We start from the raw sequence: 18,556 nt of genomic DNA, 5'->3' as shown, positions 1-18,556 counted from the left end.
CACTAGTTTATTTTTTGATTGAAAATTTTACAAATTTTATTAAAACAAAAACATTAAGAGGGGTTTTAATATAAAATTTCTACAACTTGTACTAACATTTTTCTTTTAAGAACTACAAGTCTTTCTATCCATGGATCGCTTTAACAGAATGTTAATAATGTTAATGCCATCTTGTTGATTTACTGTTATAATAAACAAATACAGTCCTTATGTACCGCATGTTGAATGTATATATCCATCTTGTGTCTTTCCATTCCAACAATAATTTACAGAAAAATATGGCATATTTTATAAATGGTTTGAATTGTGATTAATTGCGATTAATTACGATTAATTAATTTTTAAGCTGTAATTAACTCGATTAAAAATTTTGACAGCCCTAATAATTTTGTTTCCTGTTTCGATTGTATTTGTTTTTACGTTCTGTTGATTTAATGTGATTTTTATGATCTTCATGTGATGTAAAAGCACTTTGAATTGCCTTGTGTTGATTTGTGCTATATAAACAAATTTGCCTTCTTTCTTTATTTTAAGGCACGACAGCACTGAAATGGATCACAGCGAGAACGAGGACTATAGCAGAAAGCTGGCGGATAGCTCGGACAAGGTAGCGCCATTAAATGTGGCGCAATAAGAAAAGATGAAAAAGAAAAAAGCACTTTTGTTGTCTATTCAGGAGAGCGAGAAACCTCGAGGTCGCAAACGGGGCGTGACGTCCGGAGATGACGGTGACACAATCAAACCCAAAGCCAAACGCGGCCGCAAGAAGGCAACCGCCGCCATGGAGTGCGAGGACCAGTGGGGTGACGAGGACAACGGCCCTGAGGACGAGCAGAACAGCCCGCCCAAGAAGGGACGCAGGGGGCGGCCCCCAAAAGCGGCGGCCAATCAGGACTCCTCACCTGCCAAAGGAAAAAGGGGGCGCAAGAAGGCCGCGCCTCCCCCCGAGGATGAAGAGGAAGAGGAGGAGAGAGCGGACGATGAGGGGGAGGACGACGAGGGGGAGGACGACGACGACGGCACCGAGAACATGGAAGTTAAGACCAGAGCGGGGCGACAGGCGCGGACACCGAGACGCTCGCAAAGGTGACACGGAAGTGACACTTTAACTGTGTGGGTAACTAGCTAGCAGTGCCATTGACGAGGATAGCTGTCCAAACCGTTTAGAGTGGGAGAGGCAAATGATAGAATGTCTAGAGTCATCAATGGCAGCCAATGAGTAAAGAGTAAGATTTCAATGCATAATAAAATCCTAAATCTGATTGGTTTCCATGTTTTTGTGCGCCTACTAGTTCCGACGTGTCTGAGTCAACGCCACAGAAGAGGAGAGGCCGACCGCCTAAGTCGGCTCAACCTTCCCCCAAGAAGCCTACGTAAGACAACACTACAATAAATAATTCCATTACAAACTAAGCAGCCAAATTCAAAGCATCACCATATTTGGTAGAGTGGACAATCCCTTTAAAGCTGCATTTAATACATACATTTATAACTTTTGTGATTAAACAACTTACAAGTAGTTGATGGACTCTAAGGGGTGTGTATCAATTTTACTAAACAGTTTCGAGGAGGATGGTATGAACTAGCGATGTTCCGATCGCATATTTTTGCACCGAGTCAGTCACCTGATTTGGAGAAATCTGCCGATACAGAGTCCCGAGCCGATTCCCAAAGTTTTTTTTGAATAAAAGTTCCAAACATGTTACTGTCCCACTGTGTTGCCTTCATAATGTGAATTAATTTTAAGCAAGAATAATGTCAAAAAATTCATTGAGTGAGTCCACTGAAATCCAGTCACACTGCTGAAAACAGTAATTTTCATGGATGCGTTTTATTGCCACGTGTATGCATACATTTGTGTGTGTGCATTGATGGCAGATGAGACTTCAGTTCCTTTCACAGATGTTTATTGGTTATCAACACGCCGTAGAATTAAAGTTTAGACATACAAAATAAGGAAACACATATTAAACACTGTAAACGTTAGCATTGCTACATTGAGGCTAATGGGGAAAAAAGACAACCAACTTTAGCCTATAAAACATTGGAAGTCTTCTCCAAAATGCAAACATGCGGTTAAAAGGTGACACTTAAACATGAAAAAGCGCTGGTTAACAGCATTTGCACATGAAAAAAAATTCTATTACTGACACCACATGCAATGACAAAAAGTGTGCTTTTTTTTCTTCGGAGTGTAAAGCTTACGGTTAGCGGTTTAGCTTCCGGTGAACATTTCAAAATAAATGCACATCATGTTCAACAGAAATAACGATTTCTGGAGTTAATCTCACATACTTCAGAATTCAGATTCTACACTAAGAATTACTCTCAAATGACACCCTTTATGAAAAATCTGATTGGCAATGAATAACTGTTATAATACTGTTATATATAGGAGTATATTATAATATTCATGCTAGATAATTTGTTTAAGAAATGTTTTGAATCATGTTGGAAAAGTGAAGTCAGGTTTCTGAATCTGTTTAAATTCCATTCTTTTGCACTCGTTAATGCTATCAGCATTTGACCTTATTGTTATTCACATGTCTATTTGTACTTTAATAAAGAATTTAAGTGTTCCAAAATGTTTTTGCGAATTAATAAGTGCCAACAAAAACTTAATTGCTAGATTAGTAAAAATAAAAAATAAAAAAATAAAAATATTTGAATAGATTAGTCCACTAATCGTTAAAAAAAAGTCTGCTGACTAATCGGGAGAAAAAATTGTCGTATGGAACAGTCCTACTACCAAGCTTCTGTGGCAAGATCAAAGTTACAAACCTGTCAATCATCATTACTGTAAGTACCAAACTCAAGCTGGACAGTTTGGCCGCACTGCTTTGCTGGAGGGAGGGTGAGAGGCTAAAACAGAAATATATATTTTTAATTAGAAGAAAGCGGGCAAACAGGTTGCTGAAGACATGTCAACAAAGCACATGGATTACTGGAACCATGTCCCATGGTCTTATGAGACGGGCGGGCTTTCTTGTGTACCGTCTTCGGAAGAGGCTTCCTCCTGGGGTGACAGCCATGCACACCGATTTGATGTAGAGTGCGGCGTATGGTCTGTGCAATAACAGGCTGACCCCTAACCTCTTCAATCTCTGCAGCAATGCTGACAGCACTCCTGTAACGAGTCACATGACATTTTGGAGGGAGAAATGACAAGCAGTACTCAATTTGGACATTTAGGGATGTACGTTTTTTTTCAAAGGGGAGTACTCACGTTTGTTGCCAGGGGTTTAGATATTAATGGCTATATTTTCAGGGGAAAAATAAATTAACTCTATGATCTAAGCTGCACACCAACTACTTTTCATTGTGTCAAAGAGTCATTTTGTCAGTGTTGTCCCATGAAAAGATATACTTAAATATCTGCAGAAATGCGAGGGGTGTACTCACTTCTGTGATACACTGTATATAGATTAGGAGTGGGAACCTCACGATACGATACAATTCGCGATACAAGGCTGACAATAACGATTATCTCATGATATCACTTTTATCCACCGGCGTAGCTAAAATTGACTAAAACTGAAAAGTTATTTAGTGTCGCTTTAAGTATGAAACAACTTATTGTGAAATGCCTTTTCGGACCTCTTCCGTTTCATATTACAAACAGTTTGACAACCCTTTATTCCTTCTTGAGTTATAGTGAAATTCCTTTTCTTACCACTTTGATTCACATGACCTAAAAATGTAATTGCATTTTTCCTTTCAAATTACAAACATTCTGCAAGTTTAAATGAGTTATCGCAAAGTTGCTTTTCTGACCTGTTTGACCTCCTTACCCTAAATTTAATCACCATTGCATATCATTTTAATAATTCCGTTATCCGTTCTTGTTATGTGGAACACAAACATACAAAACTGAATATACAAGCTCCACCTTCCATAGGTTTTGACTGCTGGCAGAGGCTGCTTTTATTTGATGGCAAATCCTTCATTCGTTTGTTTCAGGCGCGCAGGACGGTCGAAGGCAGCAGCTGCGAAAGATGACTCTGAGGAAGAAGAAGACCAGGAGGATGAGGAGGAGCAAGAGGAGGAGCCTACACCCAAGGTTGTTCACATCATTTCAAGTGCAGTACTTTCAACACTGTTTGACAACAAAATATTTTCCTGTCCAGGGTCGCAAAAAGTTGGCGGGCCGAAGAAGATGAGCCGGCGAGAGACCGGGAGCCGAGGAATGAAAATTGAAATATGGACAGAACACATGAACTTTTTCCACTTTTCATATGCGTTTTGCCAACACTGTTACACCCACACCCCCCCCTACGTACACACCCACACGTGCACACTACTACGTCCCGCTTTCTACTTCCTGCGTTCCTGCCGCCGTGTTGATGTTGGCCACGTGTTAGTTAGACGTTCACTTTTAACAAAAAACAAAACCGTGTGCTTGTAAATAGTCTTTTTGTGCATTTTCTGTGTTCATGTTTGTCGTGTTGGATGCTGACTGCAGGGGGCGCTCACCTTGTTATTGTTATTATAATTATTATTATTTTTATTAAAAGGAAAAAGCAAGTGTTCCATCATCGCCATCCTCCTCCATGAGATATGAAATCTGTTTTTGTGCCGTCTGCTTATAAACTTTTTTGTTTACAGCTTGTACATTATGACTTTTTTTTTTTTTTTTTTTTTACAGTGAATTAAAAAATGTACAAAACAACAGTTAATTTACTTTTACTTTTTTTTTTAGAATTTTGTACCTTGTGATAAGATTCTTTCACCTCTGATGATAACAATACTGTATAAAACGACATGCTATCCATGAACTTCAATAGATGGTCTATCGCCATCAAAGGCAGCCAATGAGTTAATGGTCATTTATTGCCATTGGGTAAACACGCATACTCTTGTAGTCAGGATTCATGTGTGCATGCGTTTTATGCCTAAGAAGAGGCCAGTGTTACTTAGCAACTGCAGGTCGATGACACTGAAAGTGCATCCGTGGAGTCTCAGCTGTTTGCTTCCACTTGCCACCAATCAGCCCTAAATGGCATCATAAATATGAGCTGATAATGATGACGCCCGTGCACCTGACAAAAACAAAGTGCCACATGAGGATTTCTTACCTCCACTAAGGCCCATTTCTGCTATTGGATTTGCAGAGGTGGGAAGTAATGCGTTACATGTACTCCGTTACATTTACTTGAGTAACTTTATGAGAATAATGTGCCATACTTTTTACTTGAGTAGATTTGTGACGAAAAAACACTACTATTACTCCACTACTTTGGGCTACACAGGAGTCGTTACATTTTACCTCTCGATTCTACATATTACATTTATTCTTTTTTTTTTTTCCAGCGATGCCAAGACTAGTAGCTCAACCAATTTCACCAATGAGACGTCGCAACAATAATCACATGACTACAGTATACCAATCAGACGCAAGCTTGCCGTTCCATGATCACGCCAGCCTGATCAATCACGTGGCATCTTAAAAGCACCGTAAAAATTGAAGTATTTGACATCGAACACTGCCCACAACATGACTCGAAAGTGTGGATTTTAACCTCTCTCCAATACTTAATTTGGCACCAATTGACAACGGAAAACTGGAGATATGATCCTTCTAATTTCATAATAGTGCTTATTAAAGTTAACAATGATTGACAAACGATTAGAATAGAATATAATTGAATAAAATCAAACTTTATTGTCATTGTCAGCAATGAATGAACATTGTCATCAACAAAATTTGACGTGGCACTCCAGTGTAGAAATAAACGTTTAAAACTAAAATGCCCAGCAGAAGCCAATTTGGCCTTTCCCAATGGCAAATCCTCATGATCCAGAATTCGCTGGGACTTTTAGTTTTCAGTGGCAACTCATTGTGTGTAAGTGAGCAGCTTGAGTGGATTTGAGTGGACTCACTCAATGAAGCATTTAATAAAGCCAAGCATTCTGATTGATTCTTATTTCAATATAATTCGGTGGGACAGCAATATGTTTAGAACTTATCACAATTATTACATTTGAAGTCCTTAAAAACCATTTATTAAAATATGTATATGGTGGAAAACACAAGGCTGAAAAAGCATTTTCTGCTCTTGCGCCCCTCTTTAAAATAAACTGCTGTATTTTATGTCAAAAGAACTGTCTATATGCTGCCATAGCGGATTCATGGCGCAATAAGTCCCCAAAACCATTCTTTATTTGTCTGTTTTACCCTGGAAACCCCTGTTTACAGACGTCGCGCAACCGCTTTTGTTTCAACCTAGACATAAGAAAGGTAAGTAATCGTATTTGTTATTCGAAATGTCTGTCATTTTTAGCTTAGAATCAATAATTGATGTCTAATAATATTGTTTGAAAAAAAAAAAAAAAAAATTTCAGTCGCATATTTTAAACTTTTAAACAAATTACGTCATAATTAGTATATAATATAATCTAAAAAAAAAAGTCACAGATATCTACCTCTATCGCTTAATTGTTTTTTTTTTTTTTTGTTTTTTTTTTGTTTGTTTGTTTGTTACTGTCACATTTTCCCCAATATTTTAGGTGATAAATAGTCTATCCAAAAAAAATGGGGAAAAAAAGTTTAAAAGGGTAAATATATGAAAATCTCGACCACTCCTTGATGTCTGCGATTTCTGCATCGTGACCCTTATTATATTACCATGTTTCACCCATAAATTCTCCCAAAAATCAGGCTGTGGCCATCCACAGCTGTGTCCTGACACTCGGCTATACATGGAGTTTTTGGATTGAAAAGAGGTAAGTACGCGATAATATCTCGTTAAAATCATGGCGTCTTTAATTATGCTCTCGCGTGCTCTCACCTCCAGTTCGGATTTTGCCGTTTAAATTGTTTTTTTGTTTTAAAAATGCCCTCTTGTTAAAAAATGGTCTTCCCTGAGAAAATTGAGGTACGATGTATCACACATGTACAGTATATAGGACAATTTTGAAATTTGGCCAAATTGGGGGTCTCAGAGTGGAAATTCAAGTCACCTGAGTGTTTTCCGCTATACCAGTATATGACATCTTTTTCCAATGCTAAATCTAAATAAATACATTGATATATATATTAGCATATATATTTTTTGGGGGGCGGGGGTGCTACTTCGCGGTTTTTTACTTATCACGGCAGGTTCTGGTCAGTGGCACCTCCAGAAATTTTTCATAGGGGTGGCCAGATGGGGCCACTTAAAATCTTGGGGTGGCACACCAAAACTACAAGCCATAATTTCAGGTTTTCATTATATTATTGCAGTAAAAAGGTCAGGGGAAAACTATCAGAAAGGCTTAAGGACATGGCTACTGAAATACTTTGGTGTATTGTGTAATATTTTATGTTACTAATGATTTAATGTGCATAGTCCATAACTGTCCAGTCAACATTTTGACTTCCACAGCAATTCTGTTTTATTGTGTTATGTATACTTTAGACATAAGGTGTACATTTGACAAAACAAAATAATTACTGGAGAAAAGCAGGTGCTGGCAGATTTGCATTTGGGATGAAATGCACAACTGATGCTACAACAATCTACGATTTACTGGCAAGCGGGGTGGCCAGTGGGTGGCCAACAAATTTATAGGGGTGGCCGTGGCCACCCCTTGGGAGTGCCACTGGTTCTGGTCCCTATTTCCCGTGAAAAACGACGGATCACTGTATTCACTATTCAAACCAGGAACTATTATCTCCACTTGAGGGCACTCATGCTCTTTGGATGAATAATGCTTCATTTCTGTAACTTTTTTCCCTCGCCGGAATTCATTTTAAAAAATATCATAATAAGAAGAAATAATAATAAAAGTTCATAGAAAAAAAAAACCATTGTAAGCAGTTACTCACAATGTTACTCATTACTTGAGTATTCTTTACACCAAATACTTTTTTACTTGTACTTGAGTACATTTTTTGGATGACTACTTTTACTTAAGCAATATTATTTTGAAGTAGAGCTACTCATATTTGAGTACAATTTTTGGCCCCTCTACCCTCCTCTGTAGATTTGTATGAAAAACCATGCAGAGTCCAGTGAGGAATAGGCTCTCACTTGCCACCGATCATCCTAAAGAGCGTCAATGTAAATGTGCTCACACCACCTGCGTCACACCAAACATGCTTATGATAGAACATTAATGATAATTAATGATGAGGGGGGGGGGGAATAAAGCTTCACCTGGTACTTCCTGTGTTGCTGGACACTTTCCCTCTTGTCAGCTGCTCTGCAAATGATTGACAGAGCGGGGCCCCTTCACTCCCCCACAGGCCGGAGGGGCTCAAACGTCAAAGTTTTCCCGGGCATGGTGCACCTTAGCTCGTCCATGAGAGTCGCCACCTGTCGCTGGGCGCTGCTGGCCGTCTGGCTGGCCGCCTGGCCCGCTCGCACCTCCGCCAGACCGGGCGCTGGACTGCGGACTTGGGCGCGCTTCGGCAAGTTGCCCTATCCGGGCGACAAAGCTTTCTTGCACGGCACTTTCCCGCCGGGCTTCATGTGGGCGGTGGGCACGGCCGCCTACCAGGTGGAGGGGGCGTCCGACAAGGACGGCAAGGGTCCGTCCATCTGGGATACCTTCACGCGGGGCGGCAACCGCATGGCGAAGGGCGACGTGGGTAGCGACAGTTACCACAACGCGGCGGCCGACGTGCGCGCCATCCGCCAGCTGGGCGTCAGCCACTACCGCTTCTCGCTGTCGTGGCCGCGTATCTTCCCCAACGGCACCCGTGGGAGCCTCAACGAGGCGGGCGTGCGCTACTACCGCGGGCTTTTGGCACGGCTCAAGGACGCCCGCGTGGAGCCGGTGGTCACCCTGTACCACTGGGACCTACCCGACGCGCTGCAGCGGCGCCTGGGCGGCTGGAGCAACCCGCAGATGGTGGAGGTGTTTCGGGACTACGCCGACTTCTGCTTCCGGGAGTTCGGCGACCACGTCAGGTGGTGGATCACCATCGACAACCCTTTCGTGGTGGCCCGACACGGCTACGGCACCGGAGTGGTCGCCCCGGGCGTCAAGGGCGACCCCGACCTGCCTTACCGGGTGGGACACGTGCTGCTCCAGGTCAGAGGTCAAACCCAATTATTCTTCTAGATAAGGGTGAGGATAGGGCGAGTTCAAGGGCGTAGGTTTGGCAGGGATGCTATAACAACCTGCATGTACACTTTTTGCTGGGGACAGGACATTAATAAGACCAAGAAGATTCTTGAACGGCGCTCAGGGCTACATTTTTCATGAATATGAACCTAATTAATTGATAGGCGAAATGATCAACGCAAAATAAATATCTATTGACTTATACTAACTTTCATGTGCATTGGTTCAGGTGATACAACAGTCGATTCACTTTTGTTTTCAATAACTACTAAAGAAACATTTTGAAGTACAAGTTCTTTTATTAAAAAAACGTGTCCACTTCTGGGGGACACTAAACCTCTAGGCTAAACTAAAGTATTGTAATATTAAAGTGACTTGGGAAAAAAAATCATGAAAAAAAAATCTGATAAATCCAAGGACCAATCTATCTGAGGCATACTAGACTACCCCAAGACTGGAACCAAAGTACTCTCATGACATTCTGATGTGTGATTTCATTTAACAGATTTCTTTTTTCATGTCGGTTCATGTCCAATTGTCCATGTCAGTTCATGTTTATGTCAGTGTCCCCCTGCAGTGGACCCATTCTTGGACAGCTCCCCCTTTTTTTTTTTTTTTTTTAAAATAAAGTGACTTGCACTCTGAAGCCACCGCGTTACATTAGCATAATACACAAAATACAAACAATGATCCAAACGAAGGACGGCTAGCTTGACTTCATTGTTCCTTGTGGCTGGCCTGACAGCAGCAGTTTTGCAGGCTAGCAAGCAAGTTCACACAGTTTAATGTGATGCTAACTCTGACACAGGTCAGACTTTCAGTAGCTAAATTAGTAGTGTTTCCCCCACCTCCACAACATTGACATCTTTTTACAATACTTACAGTAGCATGTTGTCAACATGAATCTGTCAGGGTTGTGTCAGTGTTCGTGTGTCTGTGTGGCAGGAGTTTCATCTCATTAGCGCTGGGCTGCGGACTTGGGCATGCTTAGGCAAGTTGCCCTATCCAGGCAACAAAGCTTGACTTGATTGTTTCTTGTGGCTGGCCTGACCGCAGTAGTTTTGCAAGTTCACACAATCTAATGTGATGCTAACTCTGACACAGGTCAGACTTTCAGTAGCAAAATTGGTGGTGTTTTCCCCCACCTCCACAACATTGACGTCTTTTTACATTACTTACAGTGGCTGCTGCTGGCCGGAAAAAAAAAAAAACAACCTTCTAATATCCCTCCTCTTTGAAGGAACGGAGGAGATGGCATGTTGTCAACATGAATCTGTAAGGGTTGTGTCAGTGTGCGTGTGTCTGTGTGGCATGGGTTTCATGTCATTAGCGCTGGGCGGCGGACTTGGGCGCGCTTTGGCAAGTTGCCCTATCCGGGCGACAAAGCTTGACTTGATTGTTTCTTGTGGCTGGCCTGACTGCAGTAGTTTTGCAGGTTCACACAGTTTAATGTGATGCTAACTCTGACGCAGGTCAGACTTTCAGTAGCAAAATTAGTGGTGTTGTCAACATGAATCTGTTGGGGTTGTGTCAGTGTGCGTGTGTGTGGCAGGGGTTTCATGTCAGTAGCCAAAAAAACATTGTGCACTGGAAGGAGCAAAAATGGACGAGCACATCCAGCAAGTGAAAAGGGATAAATATACGTCTGAACATAATGAAAATAATTCACTTAATAATGGTAGTGTCTATTCTATCCTTACAACATATGGGAAGACAATCTAAATTACCTTTACAGTATAACTGGACTCATCATATAATGGAAATAAGGTTGCTTAAAAGTTGGTGGGGACAATTTGAACATCCTGAAAAGTTGGTCCCTACTGTCCCTATGCAAACCTACGCCCTTGGGTGAGTTAGTTAGTTTACTAGGATTAATAGGAAACATTCTTATTTGAATTTAGTTTAATTCCAATAATCTATCCATCATTTTGTGGAAAACTTGCCTATCTGATATTTTTGTAATATTTCTGAAACACCTCTTTTGAAACTTTGAATGTTGCGTAAATGAACGTTCATTTTATTCGTTGATCCACAGGGGCACTGAAAGTCACTCACAGCAGGGGGTGCGGAGGATCTTATTTTGTTTTTCCCATCCAAAAACAGCCCTTTGTCCAAATTTGTTTTTCTCCATCCAAGGCGCGCACAATGGCAGTACACACACTTGCTGGATAGTTTACGTACTACTCCTTGGCTACTACAAAGACAGCGTTCTATTTCACCTGCAGTGTGTGTTGGAGTTTTTGTATTGGAAATAAAAGTGCCCATGTATTATAATGCAAATCCTCGCAAATCCTAGACAGCGCAATGACACACAAACACATTTGAAAACTAAAAACCTCGGTTTAACACCCACTTTTCACAACACTCAAATAAATTTCACACGAATACCCAACAGCGATCTGAACGGTGGGAGCTCAACAGCAACAATAAATAATAGTTTGGCTAAAATGCAAGCTATTTGAAGTTCTCCACCGTCTAAAACTTCCTCTCTGGGCACTATAAATAAATGATAAACTATCAGAATCATCTTCATTTTCGACCTCAAATTGAATTTTGGAAAATTTTGCTTTTTTTTTTTTTTTTTTTTTTAAGCTAAAATGGCTAAATTTATTTTTGCGCCATGTTAACGCGTCCTTTGTCAACAGTTAACTTTTCCGTTTTAATATAACACCTTATCCAACATGACCGGGTAGCAAGGAAGGTGTCAGGTAGTGACCATGTTATTGACAACAACAAAAAACTTTTTCAACATATATATTTAATCCCCAAAGTTAAATGTTATTGTTTCGATATGTTTTATTAATTGATTTATTTTTAACAAAACAAAACAAAAGAAAATCTACCAAAACACTTTTTTTCCACCCGAACACCAGGAGGTGCTGCAGCACCCTCAGCACCCCACTTGCACGCGCCACTGTTCATTCGGCCCTCCAAGTCAAAATTTATTGGATGCCTTTTGCCGCCAATGGCAGCTAATGGGTGCCCTAAAGGTTAATTTTAGGGTCTCGAAACATAGCTAAGGGTTTGAAATTAATGTTGCCTTATTATTGATTTTTTGTTTTGTGTGTGAGGCTCACGCAGCGGCTTGGCACGCGTACAACCGCAACTACCGACATCGCCAAGGCGGCCGCGTGTCCATTGCACTGGCATCACACTGGGTGCGCCCTAGCCGTACCCGTTTAGAGAGCCTGCGCGAGTGCCAGTGCTCTCTGGAGCACGTGCTAGGCTGGTTCGCCGGACCGCTGTTCGGAGATGGCGACTACCCGGCCTGCATGAAGGCCCGTCTGGGCGCCAGACTGCCGGCCTTGGGCGCCGCGGAGCGTCGGCGGCTGCTGGGTGCCGCCGACTTCTTCGCCCTGTCTCACAGCGCCGCCCTCAGCTTCCAGCTCATCAACGACAGCCTCAAGTTCGGTCAGCAGGAGGACTTGGACCTGCGCATGCTGCTTTACTGGGTCAGCGCGGAGTACGACAGGCCCGACATCTTTGTAGTGCAGAGCGGATGGTAATTGTCTTCTCATCTAGACATTTTGAGCACCGATAAACATTTGTTTTCAAACTACTTACATCAATTTAATTAGGGCCCGAGCACTAGGCGTGCGAAGGCCCTATTGTTTTGCAAAGGATTTTTTTTTTTTTTTTTCAGGGCAAATGAAAACGGCCAATTTGGAGGCCTGAGCATGCGCGAAAAGTCACCAAAATTTGCACATACGTGCGGAAAATTGTAAATTTCGATAATTTAACAACGTTGCAAAAAAATGTAACAAAATGGCTCAGTGGCGCCCCCTTGAAATTTTAAAATTGGCCTATAACATTAGGGTTTGTCAGCGTAGAGCAATGAAATTTGGGGAGTCTATACCTTGTCTAAAACCGCTTCAAAAAAGCATTGGCACCCATATTCCAAATCCAACAGGAAATCGGTTATTTTGTATCGAATATGAAATTTTTATCGATTTACAGGGTGCACATTTGAGACCTTTTCGCCGAGGGAGTTAGTTGGATCATCTTCAAAATTGGTGAGACTGTTCAGGAGACATATGAGATCTTAAGTTTCTAAAATGGTGTGTTTTCATTCACGGGTCTGACCTGGGCGTGGTGCCAAAGTCGGCCATTTTTTCGGCAAAACACCGAATTCAGTAAATGACTAATAATTCCTTGACACAAAATTCAATCTTTTTCATATCTGCCATGTATATGCGGTATCCCAGCCTGAACACGACTGCATTGATATATTACCCATTAGGCCTAGCGCCCCCTAGTGAGAACAGGAAATGCCTTTTTTTACGAGACAGGTTCCTCCTCCAAGGGAAAAAAATCTGTTGACCTCAAACCTGCATCAGGGGAGCCTTAAGACCTGTGTTCAGGTGCCTGATGAAAAATATTGAGGTTTCGTTGAAGCGGAGGGGTCCAAACATGAAAGTGAAAATGATCATCAACAATTTGTCTCGCAAAATACTTTGAACAGTCATAACTCAGCAGATATACAACATATCTGCGCCAAACTTCCCATGCTTGTTGAGAGTCATACCCTGAAGGGTCCTGTAGGGGTCATTTGCATCAACTCTACAGTGCCAACTAGTGGCGACAGAAAGGAGTTTTAAAAAAGGCCTTTCCTATTGGGTTTTTTCAACGTAGAGCAATGAAATTTGGGGAGTAGATACCTTATGCCTAACTGCTCAAAAAAGCCTCTTGCACCCATATTCCAAATCCAACAGAAAATCAGGTATTTTGGATCGAATGTGAAATTTCTGTCCATTTCTAGTCCAGTTTACATTTGGAGGCCTGGACATGCACGAAAACTCACCAAATTTTGCACATACACGCGGCTTTGTGTGGATTTCGATAATCTTGCAACGTTACAAAAAAATGTAACAAAATGGCTCAGTGGCGCCCCCTTGAATTTTTCAAAAAGGCGTTTCCTATTAGGTTTTTTTAACGTAGAGCAATGAAATTTGGGGAGTCGATACCTTGTGCAAAACTGCTCCAAAAAGTCTCTTGCACCCATATTCCAAACCCAACAGGAAATCGGGTATTTTGGATCGAATGTGAAATTTTTATCAATTAACAGGGTGCACATTTGAGACCTTGTCACAGAGGGAATCAGTTGGATCATCTTCAAAATTGGTTAGACAATTCAGGAGACATATGAAATCTAAACTTTTCAAAATGGTGCGTTTTCATTCATGGGTCTGACCTGGGCGTGGTGCCAAAGTCGGCCATTTTTTCGGCAAAATGACAAATTCAGTAAAGGACTAACAGCTCCTTGAAACAACGTTCAATCTTTTTCATATCTGGCATGTATGTGCGGGATCCCACCCTTAACACGAGTGCATTGAAATATTACTCATTAGGCCTAGCGCCCCCTAGTGGGAACAGGAAATGCCTTTTTTACGAAACAGGCTCCTCCTCCAAGGAAAAAAAATCTATTCACCTCAAACCTGCATCAGGGGAGCCTTAAGACATGTGTTCAGGTGCCTGATGAAAAATACTGAGGTTTGGTTGAAGCAGAAGGGTCCAACAGGAGAAGTAAAAATGACTGAAGCCATTTCGTCTCACCACAAGTTTTGAACAGTCATAACTTCTACAACACATCTGCGCCAAACATATCGTGCTTGTTGAGTCATAGTCTGAAGGGTCCTGTAGGGGTCATTTGCATAAACCCTACAGCGCCAACTAGTGGCAATAGAAAGTCACTCATATTTTAAAATATATGTCCAGTTCTTTTCAGGTTGGTCATTGTAGTTTCAAGACCTTTTAAAATGCTTATTTTACGGCCCATGTCCACATGTCTCTGTCTGTTGCTGTGATGACCCTTTATTCGCTCCTTTTTTGTAGTCCTCTGTCCAATAGGGGTTTTTATCTCTTAGGTGTGTGAATGTAAAGAGGCAACTTTCGCGCATGTTAGGCTCTAATGAGATGATTAGAGAGGACGATCTGCCACCACCCTGACCTGCACACTGTCCGAGTTGCATGACGTCCGAGTTGCGCTAGATTGCGAGGGCCCGTTCAGTCCTGCTTGCAGGCCTAGTTTAATTTGTATTCAGTAAAAATAACAATGTGATGTGACACACATGCTGCAAGGCGGAAATGGTGACTTTACTGCTGATGCTTTGAAAAAAAACCAAAAAAACATATAAATCTTTTCCGAAGAAAACATTTTCAAGCCCAGAACTAACTAATTAATGTAAAGAGCAGGGGTGAAAGTGGGCCAGAACGGTCAGGAACGCAGTTCCGGTATAAGATTCACGGCCGGAATGCTGTTCTGGTTCACGGTGCTTTGATTCTGAAAATATGGCGGCAACTGTCAAAACACTATGTAAAAAAAAATTATTTTTTTAAAATTGCCAAGCTGCCACACATGCATTTCATCTCCAAGAAGAAAACAATCTACCAACATAAGATTTACATACACAAGTGTTAACAACAAGCATAATAAAGTGCTTGTGTACCGTAATCCGTTTCCACCAATATTTATTATTTATTTTATTTCACGGATGACATGGAGGTTTCCCCAGCTGCTGCAGTTATCTGACGATGATGAGTCACGTCAATATGCGAATGCACGCAGCAAAGCTAAACACCTGGACTCATTTATCCATTCAATTGGCTGACATACTGACATGTGATCAGCAGAGATTAGCTCTGATTGGTTCAAATGTGCATGTTTTCTGGAACAGCAAAAAAAAAAAAAAAAAAAAAAAGGTTAAATTGATTCGTCAAAAAAAGGGCAATATAACATTAAATGGATCAAAATGGTGATTTGGCATTTAGTATGTGAGGAAATGGGGGAAAATAAAAATTAGGAGATGGAGGTTGGGGTTATTGCTGTTTTTGTTAACTTGTATTTTGCAAATCATTGAAAAAAATACAATTTTGAATGAAATCAGTTTTTGTATGTGTTATAGAAATAACTGTGCCTAAACAGTTTTCTTTGCATTTCAGTAGTTTAACAGGTTTGACCCCCCCAAAAAATGAAATAAAAAAAGATACATACAGTAAATAAAATTTCTGGCTCCGTGGCGACCTTCACGTCGGGGAGTTCCAGCAAGAAATTTTAGTCATTTTACCCCTGGTAAAGAGGCCCTGTAAAGTTACAGTGCCCTCCATAATTATCTCACACAAAAATACACACGGTCCCAGGCTTCAACTGGGACCTTGTGCTTTGGCCAGATGAGACCAATATTGAGCTTTTTGGCAACAAACACTCTAAGTGGGTCTGGCGTGCCACGAAAGATGCGCATGCTGAAAAGCACCTCATACCCACTGTGAAGTATGGGGGTGGGTCAGTGATGCTGTGGGGCTGTTTCGCTTCCAAAGGCCCTGGGAACCTTGTTAGGGTGCATGGCATCATGAATGCTTTGAAATACCAGGACATTTTAAATCAAAATCTGTTGCCCTCTGCCCGAAAGCTGAAGATGGGTCGTCACTGGGTCTTTCAGCAAGACAATGACCCTAAACATATGGCCAAATCTACACAGAAATGGTTCACCAGACACAAAATCAAGCTCCTCCCATGGCCATCTCAGTCCCCAGACCTTCTTTTGTTGGCAAAAGGGGGTTATTAACACCAGAGGTGCTAATAATTGTGACACACATTATTTGATGTCAAATAATTATTTCTTTATGTGGGATTTTTTCCCCACTGAATGAATGAACATGTCTTGAAGGTCACATATTATTTGAATAAAAAAAATATTAGAAGCTAAAAAACACATCTTTTTCAGGGGTGCCAATAATTATGGAGGGCACTGTATATACTAATAGTAAAATTACTAGCTGAAAGCTAGCACCCTATTGAAAACATGTTAGCAGAAATTAGTTTTAGCATTTACCTTCAAATTTCGAACATTCACACATACAAATGCTTTGGTACGACATACAAACAGGAAATTCTTATCATTTAATTCTTCCAAATCTGTGGAGAAAAAAGTTACTTTATTAAAATTCAGTAGCGTACCGCACGTATGACGTCACCTTTGCTCTTTAATATTAATGACGTTAGCAACTGTTGCTGGGGGGGTCAAGCTCGCATTTGTCCCCGAATGCTAAATGCATGTCAATAGTGTACGAACGAGATGTTTACTGAGCTAAACCTACCAATTCTGTCCGAAAATGATATCCCTGGTGCCAAATTCACTGGTAAAGATGTGGAAGAACATGCAGATATTTAGTTAAAGAGCTGGCTTGAGTGCGAGGACTTAAAAAGACGGGAAAAAATGCTGACCTGAGCCAGAGGTAGCTTTTTTCTTTTTCTTGTGTGCATTGCCTTACGCCACTGACAATGACATTCTCCTGTTTCAACAATCTGTCCTTTACCACCATATGCCCTGTCTTTCTAATATATTATATCCTTTTGGGGGGTAATTTATATTGCTAATTTTGTGTAGCTAATGCAAATGCTACTTAGTGACAGCCAACGCAGACTTTTAAATGTTTCATTGACAAATCTTAATTCTATTAATTTATTAACACTTCCCCCTTACTAAAGTTGTTTCTTTACAACAGAAAAGATAACAACAGTGGCAGTCAGATACTATTCTAATTTTTTTCAGGTCATTCATTATCAGACAGAAGCAGCACGGCAAAACGCAACGCTAAAATATAAGTAAAAATATCAAAATGGCTTACCTCTTCATCCTCTGTAGGACCATGGCCCACAACAAAATGTTTACTGCATATGAAAGTGAATGGCTTCACCTTGCTGGCGTTAAACTGGTCTTTTGGACGTCCGCACAAGTTGATCCAGTTTTTGGCTTCGGGAAACATATGAAGAAAAGATCCTTCATATGTTTTAATATCTAGAGTCGTTTCTCCAAGTTCCATAGCACCAACAGTGTTTACTCGGCATGTTCTTTTTTAAAAGATTACCGGCAGAAAACAAGCAGTACTTGCATGGGTTGTATGCGAGTGCACTTCTATGTTTACCCACTTCTGGTTTACGATGGTGACGTCACGAAGCCTTGAGGTCTAAAAATAATATTCTTGCGATACACTATTGAGACATTTATTGTTGGTTGCTGCTAACCCTCACAGTTAGAATAGATTGGACGCTTGTCACTGTCAATGGCAGCCAATGAGGTATTATTATCCTTTAAAATACTTAAAGGGGAAGTACGGGATTTTTGACATCAGGCTTTAACTTCGAGTTAGCGAGGGTTTAAGTAGTCGGTGGAGTTGATTTCAACAAATTTGGTGTAGTTTGTTAGTTATTTGTTAGTTTCAGGGCTCCGGAGCGGCTAAGCTAGTGCGAGTCAGTTGGGCTGATTTAGCACGCCAATAAAAAAAACAACATATGCACACATGAAAATCATCGATAAGCCATGTAATCATTAGTGTTGGCTATGTTTTCAGGATAAAAAGTTATTAAAACTTAACATTGCATGTCAATAATTGCAGTATGAACAGCAACATTTGTAATCCAGAAGCTCTGCAAAGGAGCACAGCGGTGTGATATCACATCGTTTTTTTTTCACCGCTAATTTTTTATGTCGTAGCCAGCAGGAAGTAA

The 18,556-nt window shown here is 41.0% G+C and overlaps 2 protein-coding genes across 2 annotated transcripts in view; both read left to right on the top strand.

Moving 5' to 3' along the window:
* pds5b (PDS5 cohesin associated factor B) overlaps positions 1 to 4,671 on the top strand; it is a 60,857-nt gene extending 56,186 nt beyond the window's left edge. The window contains exons 31-35 of the mRNA XM_057820701.1: positions 535 to 607; positions 677 to 1,086; positions 1,293 to 1,373; positions 3,961 to 4,060; positions 4,128 to 4,671. Coding sequence (XP_057676684.1) covers positions 535 to 607; positions 677 to 1,086; positions 1,293 to 1,373; positions 3,961 to 4,060; positions 4,128 to 4,160 — 697 coding nt within the window. The 3' untranslated portion in view covers positions 4,161 to 4,671. The remainder of the gene's footprint in view (positions 1 to 534; positions 608 to 676; positions 1,087 to 1,292; positions 1,374 to 3,960; positions 4,061 to 4,127) is intronic.
* Positions 4,672 to 8,256: 3,585 nt separating this feature from the next.
* The window catches only part of kl (klotho), a 36,671-nt gene continuing 26,371 nt past the window's right edge, over positions 8,257 to 18,556 (top strand). Inside the window, exons 1-2 of the mRNA XM_057820708.1 lie at positions 8,257 to 9,018; positions 12,123 to 12,553. Coding sequence (XP_057676691.1) covers positions 8,263 to 9,018; positions 12,123 to 12,553 — 1,187 coding nt within the window. The 5' untranslated portion in view covers positions 8,257 to 8,262. The remainder of the gene's footprint in view (positions 9,019 to 12,122; positions 12,554 to 18,556) is intronic.

Source organism: Corythoichthys intestinalis, chromosome 18 (assembly GCF_030265065.1).
Source record: "Corythoichthys intestinalis isolate RoL2023-P3 chromosome 18, ASM3026506v1, whole genome shotgun sequence".
In the NCBI taxonomy this organism is placed as follows: domain Eukaryota; kingdom Metazoa; phylum Chordata; class Actinopteri; order Syngnathiformes; family Syngnathidae; genus Corythoichthys; species Corythoichthys intestinalis.
Note: the sequence above shows the minus strand (reverse complement) of the source record. Positions and strands in the feature narration are given on the sequence as shown.